The following is a 15378-nucleotide window of genomic DNA, read 5'->3' on the forward strand; positions in this document are numbered from 1 at the left end:
GGGTTTAACCTTATTTCCACGGAGCTTTTCCTGCCGGCTTCTCCATCGAGGTTACAAAACAAAAACAGCACAGAGCCGAAACTGGAGGCAGACTCGGGCGCTGACGTCTCTAGTAGGCTTATTTACGTTGTTGTTGGTTTGTTTGCTTTTTTTTTTTTTTTTTTTTTTTTTTTTTAGTGATGGGGAAAGCCGTACAGTGGCATGCGACAGTTCGTCTACCTCAAAACAACAGGACACACGCGCGAAAACTAGACCCAGCGGAGAGGGCGGGGAGGGGGCCGGCGTTTCTTGAAGTCGGCCAAACAGCATCTGGTTTTTTAAAAGGGTAATCTCATCAAGGAACTCCTGTTGGAGCCCTAACTCTCAACCAAAATAAACCAACAGGAACATGTGTTTATTCAATGGCTAGTTTCTGTTTGAAATACCCGAGGGGAGAAGGGGTCCTCTAACAGGGCTTAAGCTCTAAAAGTAGACTGTTTACCGAAACAGACGAACAGCCCCAGTGTGGTCGCCCCTTTTCCTTAAAGGCGGCAGCCTCCTGAGTCCTAGGGTAGAGGTTTCAGGCCGAGTTTTTGCTGTGGGGCAGGCGCGCGCCCGGGCAGTCCCCAGGCTGAGACTTTTTAAAGAGCATGTGAGCATGACAAGTGTCTGTCCGCAACGAGTTAGATTTTGAAACTGCCTTGCAATCCAGTCCGGAACTCACAGCTTTAGCCGGGGGTAACAGACATTTGCCTGGGGTGTCGGTGTCTCATTCTCCTCCCCCAACCGCCCCCACCCACCCACCGCCGTCGCCGTTGGAGGAAGAGCCCCGGGAGGAGCAGGGTGCGACGCGCCGCGCCCGCGTGTCAATGGCAGCCGCGCATTCTGGAAGAAGTTGGTTCTTGTCCTGAATACTTTTCCTACGGCGCCCCGCCCCTTGAATCAGAAGCAGCTGTCTTCTCCTGCGGCTAGAGCCAGGAACCGTGGAGTTTGGGGCAGCTGTCAAAAACGAGAGGGGAGCCTTTTCTTCCCTGGGGTGGAGGAGGGGGCAGCCTTTTTCCATCTGTTGCAATTTCCTAACCAAACGCACCCTCGCCAGGCGGAGGAAGAAAGGCCCAAAAGAGAAACCCGGACCCCTGGCTGGTGGCGCCGCCGCCGCCGCCGCCGCCGCAACCGAGCGAGGGATGCGGGCGGCGTGCGCGCAGCACCGAGGAAGGATCGGGTTTCTGGGCTCAGCCGCCCCCACGAGGGACGGGTGACAGCGGGCAGAGAGGCGCGGAGTGAGGCAGTGCAGCCCCAGCGCTCGGTGCCGTCCTCCCCAACTAGAAGGTGCGGGGGAGGGGCGGAGGAGCGGCGGGGCGGGCGGGGGACGGGGCGGGCAGCTGGGGGCGGAGGCAGGAACCTCCTGTACCTTCCCTCTTCGCCTCTCTCACTCTGACAGCGCCGAGGTACGCCGAGCAGGATCGGGGAACAAAGGAGAGGAGTGGGGAGGAGAGCGAGTTGAGCGAGGGAGAGTCCTCAGCCGGCTGCCAGAAGATCCCGGCAGGAGGAAACCCAAGTGTCACTTGAATTCCACCCAAGGAGCGGGAGCCTGGGATCCGAGCGACTTGATTAGCAATAACGGCTGGATCGCGTCCTACAAGTTACGGGAGAGTCGGCCGAGAAGGAGGACAATCGCGTGCCCCCTTTGCCCCCGCTCCTGGCCCCTCGAGACCCCCGCATCGCCTCGCGCTGGAAGGGGAGCTCCAGAATGAAAAGCAAGAAAGGTAAAGCTTGGCGGGCTGTGCCCAACGTGGGCGCGGGTCCCGGGGAAACGTGCTCGCTGGGCCCCGCCGGGATTGGGGAAAGAGTGACTTAGTGGACTTTTCAGCCCGGGGCGCTCAGGAGCGGCCGCGGTTCTCTTTGTTGAAGCTGCGTCTGAAATGGCAGTTGCTGTTTTCCTTCTAGACACAACACGAGGGGCTGTTGTGGGGAGACGGGCCTCTCCACGCTGCTGGCACGTTGTCAAGAACACGCTCAGTGCCTTGTTTGTGCGCCTCCCAAGTTTCATTGTCTCAGCCGACACCCCACGCTCCGCGGAGCCGCCGCGTGGCCTCTCGCTGGTGGAGGTTTGGGCCGGGTCGTGGGGACCCCCCGCCCCGATTCTCCCCGCCAGGACCGCGGCGCCTTTGTCTGAAAGTTGGGCTCCCGGGCCCCCACTCCCTCCCAGTTGGGCCCGGGCACTCTCTTCCCTGGGGATGGGGTGTTTTCACAATCGAAGGAATGCGATCCTGGCCCCCAAACCGCCCTAGGGTGTCGGTAGCCTTGGAAAGCTGGACTTTTAAAAACTCCCAGTCTCTAAAAGTTTTCCCACGATGAGTTTGAGGCAAGATGAAGAGTAAGTACTGAGGGCGAGCAGCTTAAAGCGGCGTGTGGTCAGAATGAGTCCAAGTGTGACAAGCAGGCTTGGTTGTAAGGGCACAGAGTGAGTCTGTCATTGTTTCCACGAAGCGTTCTGGAAGCGTTACAACTAAAACTTGCCGTCAGTCTGGTTTAAAAACAAAATACACAGAAAAAAAAAAAAAAAACCACGAAAGGTCAAAGAATGTTAACTCCCTTCTGAAGTTAACTTTTGAGTCCCTGACTGGGAGGTACCCCGAACGTTCCGTGGTGAGCCAGAGTTGGCTTTTCTGTTGTGATTTATGTGGAGTGGTTCAAAACAGAAGTTAATCGCTCAGGGAAGCCAGCGCGGGGGCGGCGGGGGGGGGGGGCGCGGGGGGCTGCTGCGCATGCCCGGGAGCGTCCGGGAGTTTTTGTAACTCCACATTCTTTCAGACTCTGCCGGCGGATACGGTCAAAACCCAAGATTGTTAGCCGGGCAGCTTTCAACCCAGGAGAGTTCCTTCGGCCACGTTTTCACCTGGGAGTTCTGTTCCTTTCATTCTGGGCCGATGGCTTCAGAACACGCGGAACTTCTCAACCCATGCTTTCCCAGAGAGAGTAAAATTAAATGTCAAAACCCGGGGCATTCATAGTAGTTGGTGGTAGGACTCCCAGCGAACCCTCCCCAACGGTCAGTGAGAACGTCGAGGGCTTAGAGGCTCGGATGTTTAACGGGACTCGGTAACAGACGCGCGCGGGGAGCGCCCTGCGTGGCGTCTGGAAGGCTGTGTCGCCTCGCCGAGGACTGACGGGTCTAGCTCCTTACTGGAAGGCGTTTTCGGCCTCCTGGTGGAACTGACGGGCATCACTTGGGGGGTTTGTTTATGTAGAGCGGTTCTTGGGAGCCTAAAGCAAAGTTAGGTTTCCGCCGGGGGCGGGCTCCCCCCCATTGTTCGGGCTCGGGTGGGGAAGGCGAAGAGCTGCCTCGCGGGTCCTCCCCCGCAGCCCCTCGGGTACGCTCCCTCTCCCCGCGGCTCTCCCTCGTCGTCTCCCCCCCACACACCGACAGCGCTCCTCGGCCCTCCCCAGAGCCCCCCTCGAGTATGTCCCCCCTTCCCAGCAAAGGAACTAGGCTGGGACCCCGAATATTCAGGGTCAGCGGCCCCGGCCGCACCGGGTAAGGAGGTCCTGCTACCGAGCGCCGACTCATGGAAACAATGAAAGGTGACGTGTTGGAAGGGAAACTTTGCGACTGGTTCACAGCTTGTGCGGGGGAGCTGAGACTGCGGAGATTGCCCAGTTTCTTTCCCTTTTTAGGTTTTCCCGGCAAATCGTATTGATGGTGGGCAGACCCCTCAGAATGTTGAGATTCACAGCATCGTTTCCAGTTTCTTGTAATCTGAAACTCCTGAAGTCCTCTCTACCCGTGCAGTTGGAGGGGCGATTTCAGTTGAGGCTGAGAAACTCGCTAGAACAAAAGCTTCCCTGGCTGTCCTCCCTCCCGGGCTCCTCCCTCTGTGGTCCTCCTGCGTTCTGCCTCCCCCTGCGTTCTGCCTCCCCCGCCCCTTTCCTCAAACTACCTTGGAGGGGGCCGCGTTGCGGATCGACTCAGCCAGGAGCCGGGAAGAAATCTGTCCTGCCTGGCTTTTGTGGGGTCGGACTATTGTCTGTTTTATAAAAGTCTCTGAAAATCTGAAAAGTTTTCTTGAAAACAAAAGCACTTTAAAAGCAGTTGCAAGGCCCGAGATTTGGTAAGCTTGTTTTATGATAGTAGTGTCTCGTCTTTAGAAAGCTGAAGATATCAGAAAGTTCCCACCCTGCAGATGGATTTAAAACAAGCAAAGATTGAGTGAGGAAAATCCCCAATGTCTTTCGCTCCTAGTCTCTGACACTTTGGAATTCTTTAGAACTCCTCTCCAGCTGGGTCCAGCCAAGCTCACCTTGGAGTTTGTGCCTGGGGTGTTAACTACGATTCCCGTGGCATCTCCTGAGATACTCTAATCAGAAAACTTGTTAGGTTAGGCTTCCTTTTTCCTAGTTGTATACTTAAACTCTTCCTTCGATTATTCTAACTTCTAGATCCCCTTCTAGCCTCTTCCAGGTATTTTTTAAAGTCCCAACTTCACAGCCATGATCTGTGGCCTTCCCCCTCCGCCCCCAACCCCAGTTCCTATTAAGAAAAGATTGATTTTCCCAGCGGTGGGATCCATAGGCCATCTTGTGGCTTTCTAAACATTTCCTTGCATGTGGATGGAGTAAAAAAAAGGCTTGTGAGCCCCCTCCCCCACCACCACATTTTTTTTTTTAAAGTGCAAGCAGAGCAGGACCTTTGGAAAAAAGTGGTAACCGGGAAAGCTCTGTTACAATAGGAAATGAGTAACGTGGAAAAGTCTTTTTGTTTTTCCAAGCTGAGCCACAATCCGGAGGGAGAGTTTTAATGAAAACAGTCCTGACAGCAGCAAACGTGGTTTGCTGCAGTGAAATATCAGCTGGTGTGGCCAAGGAACTTGAAAGTCTTAACTTCCTGTTACTTCAGCTTTTGTGCCCATACTGGAAATATTTGTTAAGAGGTCCAGAGGCCTGGCATTCATTTATTTAAATGAACTGAGAACAGAGTAAAGTCACACTGCAGTTTAGTGTTGCTTAACTGAAACCTGCTTTTTGTGTGTCACTAACCTATTCTGAAAGATCAGGCTTCTTGTCAAACTAAGCAACCAGATCAAAGGGCAGGCTTCAGGGTTTTTTTGTTTGTTTGTCTCAAACTCTTTTGTTGTTATCAACTTACAGTTGGGAATTCACCGTTCACTGAGGAAATTTTTACACTTTTCTAGTTTAAAAGGGGGGAAAGGGATTATTGGCTCAAGAAGAATGTCTGGCTTTTCACACGTTGAAGAGTTTAAACAAATTGCTTTATTCAAATTAGCCTTAGTCATTCAGTTACTTGACACATTTTTTAAAAGGTAGATTTCTTTATTTATCAAAGTAAATGTAAAACAGGAACTCATTTCTAATTTCTTAAGGTATTTTATTAGTAGCGCTTTGCCCAAATTTCGATACAGGTTTTAAAAGTTTCTCCAGTTTTCTACAGTGAAAGCAGTTTCAGTTTTAAATGTGCCTCTTTTTTAAAAAAACTTTTTTTAAAGCAGTTTAATGAAATTCTCTGCAAAAGGGAACATCAAATACATGGCGGTTAAAACTTGGATTCTTCGTGCGGTTTATTGATGGCTGTTAGTTAAGCCTTGAGCTGAAGTGAATTTGCAAGATCATCCTACTCTTTTGTTAGAACTTGCTTTACTTTGTCTTTGGAAGGTTCTTTTCTGTGGACACTCCCTCCAGCACCATCTGCCCCCTGCAGTCCAAAACTAAAAATGTGTCCCCAAGTAAAAGTCAGACTCAATTAACTGTGAACTAGCTCGTCAACAAATCTTGGAATGCATAGCTTTTTGAATGTTAAAATGCTTTAAAAGTACAGGTTAAAAATTTGTTTACAATGCATCAAATGGTTTATCACGATGTGGAGTATTTGTTTTTATTTTTTTATCAAGGCGAACCACTCTGAATTGCATCAACAAAGTTATGAACGTTCTGTTTTCTTTCAATTTTATGTTATTTTAATTTTTTTATATAGAACTACTGGTATTTTCGAGCATGCGATTGTTTGTAATTCATTTACATTTTAAACATTCTAGATTGTCTTCAAAATAGAGAATGTATTTCTTTAGTCATTCAGAGTTGCCAGTTGTCCTTTTGAAAGGGGGGAGGGTCCGTAGCATTTGTAATTGAAATTTTTTAAAAGTTCAAAATTATGTTTAAATGTTAAAGGGGCCAAGTCTGAATTTTTGTTGACCCCAGTCTATTATATGTGATGTAAATATTCTCTATGGCTGTGAATTCTTAAAATTTCTGGTAGGATTAAAGTACTTACCGACAAAAGAGCATTTCCTCTAGGGGGTGCATATTCAGTCTTTGTCATGTAATATTTTAAGACTGAAGTCTACTTCTTGGTATATACTATTCTAGATTCTGATTAAACTGTCAGTTGAATTTATAGAAATTTTAAAAGTTTATTCAGTAGTCGCATCTTTTGAGCTCTTACTCAAGTACCAGTAGTAAAAAAATTTTTGCGTACCAAAACAAAACTTCAGTGGCTGTTGGTATTTAATAAAGGTGACCAGTGCTTTCCATTAAACGTAGGTGTCCAGTTTTGAATAAATGTAGGTAACAATGAAAAAGAAATGACCATGGAGTTGGCAGAAAAATTTGAAATAAATTTTACCTTTAGAATACTAACTGGGTTGGGGACGCTTGGATGGCTCAGTCGGTTAAATATGAGGATTCTTCATTGCAGCTCAGATCTTGATCTCAGGGTCATGAGTTCAAGCCCCTCTGTGGAGCCTACTTAAAAAAAAAAAAGTATATATATACACACACGGACACATACTGGGTTAAGTGTTTGATTTTTCCCTCCTTATATAAGTGGGAAAAAATGTATGACTCTGCCCTTTTATTTCCAGCTTTCAATGGAAGAAGGAGGCAAAGTACCATTTAAAATGTACATTAGGACCCTTGGATTGTTTTTCCTGAGTTAGCAATGACCTCAAGGAGAACATTGTTAGATACATTCCATCTGCTGTAGCGCCTTTCCTGTTCACATGTGACCCAACTGTTCACTTCGGGTGCAGCGTTGCCTCCTCTGCTGCACTAGACTTCTTCTGGGCATCACTCAAAAGGAATGCGAGAAGTTAAATTCTACAGGAAAGTGGGTATGAAAGGGCTCGTGACCATTGGTTGAGAATCTCTAACGTGCCACCACCTGTCAGGTTACCGTTGAGACTTTGACATGTGCTCTGATACGTCAAGAGAGAAAACACTGGTACTTGCTTGGCTCTCAGGAGTTAAGACAGTGTGGTTGCACACTAATGGCCCTAAGAGATAAGCTGTGCGTTGGTGCTCCCCTGATAAACGTGGTTGACGCCGGCCTTTGTACTTGACCAGGTGTTGTTGTGGCATCGGGCAGTGAGACAGAGGATGATGACAACATGGACATCCCTCTGGACCTCTCCTCCTCTGCTGGTGCAGGCAAGAGAAGGCGAAGGGGCAACCTTCCCAAGGAATCTGTGCAGATTCTCCGCGATTGGCTGTATGAGCACCGATACAATGCCTATCCCTCAGAACAAGAAAAAGCATTACTGTCCCAACAAACACACCTGTCTACACTACAGGTAAGGAAAAAGAACATGAGGTATATGCATGGCGTAGGTTTCTTTTCCTTTCCAAAGACCTTTTATAGTATTCCTGTTTATCAGATCATTAAATGCCTCCCCACTCCAAAAAAAAAAGAATATTTTTCTATTGTAAACTTTATAGTACTAACTGGCTCTTTAGAGAAGCAGAAACACTTGACCGTCATCTGGCAAATAGCTTTTCCTTTAATGCCTAAAAGGGCCTTCTTTTATGCACCAAACATAAAGAGAAGGTTAAATCTTCCTCTATTGCCCAGGAAACTGGTTTGATATTTAAACAAGGGCAGACTTCAGTGAAGTAATTCATGTTGTGTCTGTTGACACAGTCATTTGAACTGGGAAAAATCAGTAACTGGGAGGAGTGGCCCTTTTCATACAGGAAAAGTTTTTCTGTAGTTGATTAACTTCAGTGCTGGGGCAGTGGGTAGTAGGTTAATATGGGGGAGTATTAAAGGGTGAACTTCCCTCCCTAAACTCATTTTCAGACATTTGAGAATTTCTATCCTTTTCTTCCTCCTGAAAAGGCTTAAGGATGATGAGATTAAAAAGGGAATTTGTATTAGAAGAGAAATAGGTTTATGGCAGGAAATAGCTCTCTTTCTTGGCGAGCTCAAATACCTTGAAATAACTTTGGAAGTTCCGATAAGCCTTTTCATGCCTTCTTTACTGCAAAGAGAGAGATCAGTTAGGCATCCCACAGAAGGTTCTCAGAACGTGTTTGCCAAGTGTTAAAGCATACCTTTATGATTTCAGGTCTGTAACTGGTTCATCAACGCCCGCCGCAGGCTCCTCCCAGACATGCTGAGAAAAGATGGCAAAGATCCAAATCAGTTCACAATTTCCCGCCGTGGGGCCAAGATTTCTGAGGCGAGCTCTGTGGAGTCAGCCATTGGTATCAAAAACTTCCTACCGGCTCTAGAGGAGAGCCCATTTCATTCCTGTACAGCTGGACCAAACCCAGCCCTAGGGAGGCCGCTGTCCCCCAAGCCATCGTCCCCAGGATCAATATTGGCTCGTCCATCCGTGATTTGTCATACCACTGTGACTGCATTGAAAGACGTGCCTTTCTCTCTCTGCCAGCCAGTTGGTGTGGGACAAAACACAGATACACAGCAGATAGCAGCCAGCAGCTTCACAGACACCTCCCTCCTGTACCCAGAGGACACATGTAAATCCGGACCAAGTACAAATCCACAGAGCGGTCTTTTCAACACTCCCCCCCCTACTCCACCGGACCTCAACCAGGATTTTAGTGGATTTCAGCTTCTCGTGGATGTTGCACTCAAACGGGCTGCAGAGATGGAGCTTCAGGCTAAACTTACAGCTTAACCCATTTTCAAGAAGAAAAGTTTTCACAGGTGTTATTATGATTGCCGGGGTGATGGCAAGAGACAAACTGCATTATTTTATATATTTTTTTATTAATATTTGCACATGGGATTGCTAAAGTGAAGCTTCCTGTTACTGAGATGTCTTCAATGGAATACAGTCATTCCAAGAACTATAAACTCAAAGCTACTGTAGAAACAAATGGTTTTCTTTTTTAAATGTTTCTTGGTAGATTATTCATAATGTGAGATGGTTCCCAAGATCATGTGATTTATTTTTTTTCCCCTCTCTTTCTCCCTTCCCTTTTTTTGTTCTTTTTTTTTTTTTTTTTTTTTTTTTATATCTCCAGACTGTGCAATACTTAGAGAACCTATAGCATCTTCTCATTCCCATGTGGAACAGGATGCCCACATACTAATTAATAAATTTTCCATTTTTTTCCAAACAAGTATGAATCTAGTTGATTGATGCCTTTTTTCATGATGTAATAAAGTATTTTCTTTAAAATTTACTGTAATGCAGAGTATTTTGTTGAGGGAAGCACTTCTTAAAAATGAGTAGGAATATAGCACCCAATGAGCAGGAAGTTGGGGGTAGGGTGGAGTGCGAGTTAGGGGGGTGTCACGAGCTCTTTGAAGAACCGTGGACAACAAGCCAGTACGTATAAACAGGATGTGTGATATTTACTCTTGATAGGAGGCATAAGCAGGCCCTTAAATCTTGACTTAAAACTGCATGACAAGTTGAAATGATTGATTCCATCAGTGTTTAGCTAGCCCCTAAAGCCCTTAGTGATCTGTCCTTCACATTTTGAGACATGGCCAGTGTTGAGAAAAGGTCTCAAAGCTCCTGATTAGGACTTAAGTTTTCAGAAGGAAACAATAACCCACGGGGTCCCTCTGTATTTCCCTCTTTCACGTCACTCTTTAAACTTTATCAAGTGCTACAGTTAGGCCTCTGCATTCAAACACGATGTGAATCTCTACAGAAATCACCTCTTAAAACATCTGAAAACATTTTCTAAAATGATTAAAACAGTGGGGTTCTGTCAGCCATGAGACTGTGTGTTAGGTTTATTTTCTAAGGTCACAGTGGGTGAAAACTGGTGCCATACCAAGTGGAGTTTGTGTCGATAGACAATTACTTACTAGGCCAGGATAGCCAGAAGGGAATTGGTGGTGTTCCTTTCACTTACATGGTTGACCAGATTTGTCACATGCCACAAAACCATTCTTTGTTGTCATGCTTAGTATGAGGTTTCTTTGTTATTACAGTCCTATTCTTTCCAGCCCTGCTCCAGCTAGGAACTGGCTTGAGTTTGAGGTAACCTCAGAGCTTTAGTACTGTTTAAAGAATGTAGAAAAATTCAAAGTTAAGTTTGTCTAACTTTGTCAACTTCTTAAGAAAGTCCCTACCGTAGAAAGGGCTAAACTCAGACTTGTAAATACAAAAGCAACACTGAGAAATCAAGCAAAGAGGTGGAAGTCAAGTAAGTGAGGAAAAGGTGTGTGGTAGCCTGTGATGGATGCAGCTATGAAGGGAACCTCAACCACGAGGGGGTGGCCCCACCTCAGGGTTGCAGAAGTAGATATAACCAGAAAAAGAAATAAAGTGAAGAAAAGGAAATATCAAATATAAATGAGATAAAGATGACTAAGACTCATTACCTGCTCTAATAGCTAGATCAAAGACTGAAATTCTTTGAGTAGAGATAAGGGACACCAGCAAATCCTGAAAGGCTTCCCTTGTTAAGATGTTTAATTAATCATACTAGAAGGGAGAGAGAAGGCACCATATGAGTGATTTAAAGGAAAAATGTCAAAGGTCAAACGAAACCCAAAAGTTTAAAAAACAAAGAGTCCTCCAAAATTGCCTGTGTTTTATTTGACTTTTTGTCTGCCTTGAGGTTCATAAAGATCCTGGTTGATAATAACTGGTGTGTAATAAATGTAAGCCATTAAAAAACAGGTAAATATAATTGGAATGTGAAATATAAAAGACCATATAACTATCCATATTACAGCTGAATAGAAATGAATTTTGTGCTTAGTATTTACATAATTGCTTTTCATTTACTTTTAGCTATTTGTGTTTCTGTTTAAAGTTCATCCCTCCTAGATAGGATACTGTTGGGTCTTGCTTTTTTATCTAGCCTAACAATCTCTGCCTTTTACTTGGTGTATATATTTGGTTTATGTTTAATACAATTTTTTGTTAACTTTTAGTTTTAATTCCAATTAACATACAGTGTTATATATATTTAATATAATTTTTGCTATGTGTCTTTTGGGTTTTTCTCTGTTCCTCTGTCTTTCAGGTTAATTGAATATTTTTAGTGTTTCTTTTTAATTTTTCTATTGGCTTATGAGCTGTACTTTTTTAAATGGTTGTTCTAGGGATTAAAAAATACATCTTAAATTTACAACAATCTATTTAGGGTTATTACTACACGACTTCATACAAAATACGGTACCTTTCAACAGTATGCTTCTTCCTTTCTTTGTTTTTTGTATATAGTAGAGTTAGATACATAATAAATTAATTACAATGGTATAATTTTTGTTTTAGGCTGGTCCATGTCTCTCTAAAAATTCAGAGAAAAGAGGATATATATAGTCTTGTATTTTTGTTAAATATTATCACTTCTGGTGCTCTTCATTCCTTCTTGTGAATCCAAATGACATGTTATCATTTCAGCTTAAAGAATTTCCTTGAGAATTGCACAGGCCTTCCAGTGACAAATCATCTGTTTTTGTTCATTGAAAATGTCTTATTTTACTTTCATCTTTGAAGGACAGTTTCACTAAAGATGAATTCTGGGTTGATGGCTTTTGTTTTTTGTTTTTTCCATCACTTTAAAAGCATTTGTTTTCTGGCTTCTATTGCTTGGGATGAGACATCAATGGTCTCATTGTTCTCTTGTATATCATGTCTTTCTCTGCCTCTTTTATCTTTGGATTTTTGTAGTTCCACTATGATGTGCTTAGGTAGGGTTTTCTTTGTATTTGTTCTGTTTGGGGTTGAACTTACTGCATCTGTAAGTTGATGTTTTGTTTTGCTTTTTTACCGAATTTGAGAAAATTTGGCCATTACTTAAATTTTGTTTTCTGCAGTCTTCTCTCTAGAACTTATGTAGGTTTATATTAGATCACCTGACATTTCTCCAGGCTCTGTTTTTCTTGAGTCTTGTTTCTATTTATTTTTCAAATCGAATAATTTGTATTAAGTAATTTTTTTTTTTAAGATTTTATTTATTTGACAGAGAGATACATACTGCGAGAGAGGGAACACAATCAGGGGGAGTGGGAGAGGGAGAAGCAGGCTTCCTGCTTTGCGTGGAGCCTGATGCAGGACTGCTGGACTCGTTCTCAGGAGCCTGGGATCATGACCTGAGCCGAAGGCAGATGCTGAGCCACCCAGGCGCGCCTGTATTAAATATTTTTCTTAAAAAGATTTTGTGGGGCGCCTGGGTGGCTCAGTGGGTTAAAGCCTCTGCCTTCAGCTCAGGTCCTGATCTCAGGGTCCTGGGATCGCCCTGCATCAGGCTCTCTGCTCAGCAGGGAGCCTGCTTCCCCCCACCCCCCGCCTGCCTCTCGGCCTACTTGTGATCTCTCTCGCTGTCAAATAAATAAAATCTTAAAAAAAAAAAAATAAAAAAAGATTTTGCTTATTTACTTGAGAGAAAGAGCATAAGCAGGGTGGGGGTCAGAGGAAGAGGGAGAAGGAGATTCTGTTGAGCTGGAAGCCTGACTTGGGGCTTGATCCCAGGACCCTGGGATCATGACCTGAGCCAAAGGCAGACATTTAACTGACTGAACCACCCAGGTGCCCCTGTATTAAGTCATTTTTAATTCACCAACTCCTGTGCTATCTCTAATACTCTATTGAGCCCATCCAATGAATTTTCACTCAGTTATTATGTTTTGTACATGTATCATTCCCATCTGGTTCTTTTTTAATTATTTCTGTTTCTCTGTTGAGATTTCCCACCAGTTTATTAATTACAAGTATATTTTCCTTTTTTTTTTTAAGATTTTATTTATTTGACACAGATCACAAGCTGGCAGAGCGAGAAGGGGGAAGCAGGCCCCCTGCTGAGCAGAGATCCCAGTGTGGTACTCAATTGCAGGACTCTGGGATCATGACCTGAGCCGAAGGCAGAGGCGCAACCCACTGAGCCACCCAGACACCACACAAGTATATTTTTGTATAAGCTATTTATAATAGTTGTTTTAAAGTATTTGTTAATTTACATGTCAAATCAAGTGTCAGTTTGCACTTCATTTCAGGAAGGGTCACATTACTATTGTGCTTGCCTAGTGATTTTTTTTCACTGTATGCTGGACATTATAGATAATACCTTAATAAGGATTCTGGATTCTGCTACATTCCTCTAAAGAGTGTTTTTTTGTTTCTGTTCTTCGTTCCAGCAGGCAGTTCATTTGGCTGGACTGAAACTTCAACATCTGTCTTTCCTGTGGTAAATAGTAGCTCAAATGTCTGATAAGTTTTTTCAGCTTCCAGCTGTTGCCTTTCAATGGGCGCACTAGGATCTCCCTGCACAAGCAGACCAAGGACTTGAACAGAGTTTAGATTCAGAGTTAGGTTTGCTCCTGCTGCTGCTCCCTCCTTTGCAGGATTCCTCTTCTAACTTTCCATCTACTCTGCCAACTCCAACTCTGTCCTTAGTTTCTCAGGTCACTCAGGGTGCAGCTCTCTGCCACCTCTAGTGAAGATGAAGAGAGCCCTCAGGCATCAAGCCACAAGTTGGATATTTTATTCCTTGAAGTTCCTTCATTTTAAAGGTACACAACCCTCCAGTTTCTTCCTGCTGCTGTTCACTCTCCAGGCCTCCAATTAGCTTTTTGTTTAATTTTTTGTTCACATTTTGTTGTTATTACCTGTAGGAAAGTTAGTCTGAAAAGAAATGACTCCGCCATTACTAGAAAGTAGAATTTTACTATAGATACTTTTAAATGCTAAATCATGAGTTCTTAGATTTATCTGCAAATTGGAATCACCTGGAAGGCTTAAAAAAACAAAAACAGGAGCTCCTGGGAGGCACAATTGGTTTAGTGTCTGCCTTCAGCTTAGACCATGATCTCCGGGTCCTGGGATCGAGTTCCACATCGGGTTCTCTGCTCAGTGGGGAATCTGCTTATCCCTCTCACTCTTCCACTTTGCTCTCCCCCTTCTCCTCTCTCACCCTCTCTCTCAAAAATAAATAAAATCTTAAAAAAACAAAAAACAAAAAACAGGGAACCTAAGTGGCTCAGATGATTAAGGTCCTGGGATCGAATCCCAAATCCCACATTGGGCTCCCTGGGAGCCTGCTTCTTCCTCTGACTCTGCCTCTCTCTCTGTCTCTCATGAATAAATAAATAAAATTAAAAAAAAAAAAAGAAAAACCTGTGGCTTGGCTTATTAGCTAGTTTCTCTACGTAAGGAGAACAATAGGAGTTCTCTTTCCATACCTTAAAAAAATTGTTCTTTCGCTTTTTGTTAAGGTATTAGACAATTTTTGTAAGAAATGTAATTTAGGCCTCCTGGGTGGCTCAATCATTAAGCATCTGCCTTTGACTCAGGGCACCATCCCAGGGTCCTGGCAGCTGGCTCCCTGCTGAGCAAGGAGTCTGCTTCTCCCTCTCCCTCTGCCACTCCCCCTGCTTGTGCTCTCTTGCTTGCTCTCTCTCTCAAATAAATCTTTAAAGAAATAAAAATAAGTAAATAAATGTAATTGGATGTAGAGTTATCATCTAGGTCAACTTAGCCAGTTAGAGTTTAACATAAATTTGGTATCAGACACTGGGTTCGTATGTAACATATGTACAGTCCATGCAACCTGTCAAACTAAGCCAGCAACAAATAGACCTAATACTAAAGGAAGATACACATGCATTTGTAGCAAATGAAAAAATACAGTTTATCTCTGAAGACTTGTTCAGAGAGTAAAAAGCAACTTTCAGAAATCAGGTTTTAGGTCTCATTAAGCTCATTAAGAGAAGAATGTATCAAATCTTGACCTCTACCCAAAAACAGATTGCTGAGATGAGGGGTGCTTTCTTTCTTTTTTTTTTTTTTTTAAGATTTTATTTATTTATTTACTTATTTATTTTTAAAGATTTTATTTATTTATTTGACACAGAGAGAGATCACAAGTAGGCAGAGAGGCAGGCGGGGGCAGGGGGGAGCAGGCTCCCTGCTGAACAGAGAGCCTGATGCGGGGCTCCATCCCAAGACCCTGGGATCATGACCTGAGCCAAAGGCAGAGGCTTAACCCACTGAGCCACCCAGGTGCCCCAAGATTTTATTTATTTATTTGACAGAGAGCTCAAGCAGGGGGAGTGGCAGGCAAAAAGAGAGGGAGAAGCAGGCTCCCGGCTGAGTATCGAGACCAATGGGCTCCATCCCAGGACCCTGAGATCATGATCCAAGCTGAAGGCAAATGTTTAGCTAGCTAAGCCAC

General features: G+C 44.3%; 1 protein-coding gene across 1 annotated transcript; it reads left to right on the forward strand.

The window, feature by feature from the left end:
* Positions 1-1146: 1146 nt before the first annotated feature.
* Positions 1147-9361, forward strand: TGIF1 (TGFB induced factor homeobox 1). The gene is made up of 4 exons (XM_032875680.1): positions 1147-1308; positions 1421-1745; positions 7336-7562; positions 8337-9361. Exons 2-4 carry the CDS (start codon positions 1730-1732, stop codon positions 8910-8912), a joined length of 819 nt encoding a protein of 272 aa, XP_032731571.1. The 5' UTR covers positions 1147-1308; positions 1421-1729; the 3' UTR covers positions 8913-9361.
* The last annotated feature ends 6017 nt before the right edge of the window (positions 9362-15378 follow it).

Source organism: Lontra canadensis, unplaced genomic scaffold (assembly GCF_010015895.1).
Source record: "Lontra canadensis isolate GAN:19392208 unplaced genomic scaffold, GSC_riverotter_1.0 scaffold57, whole genome shotgun sequence".
Classification (NCBI taxonomy): domain Eukaryota; kingdom Metazoa; phylum Chordata; class Mammalia; order Carnivora; family Mustelidae; genus Lontra; species Lontra canadensis.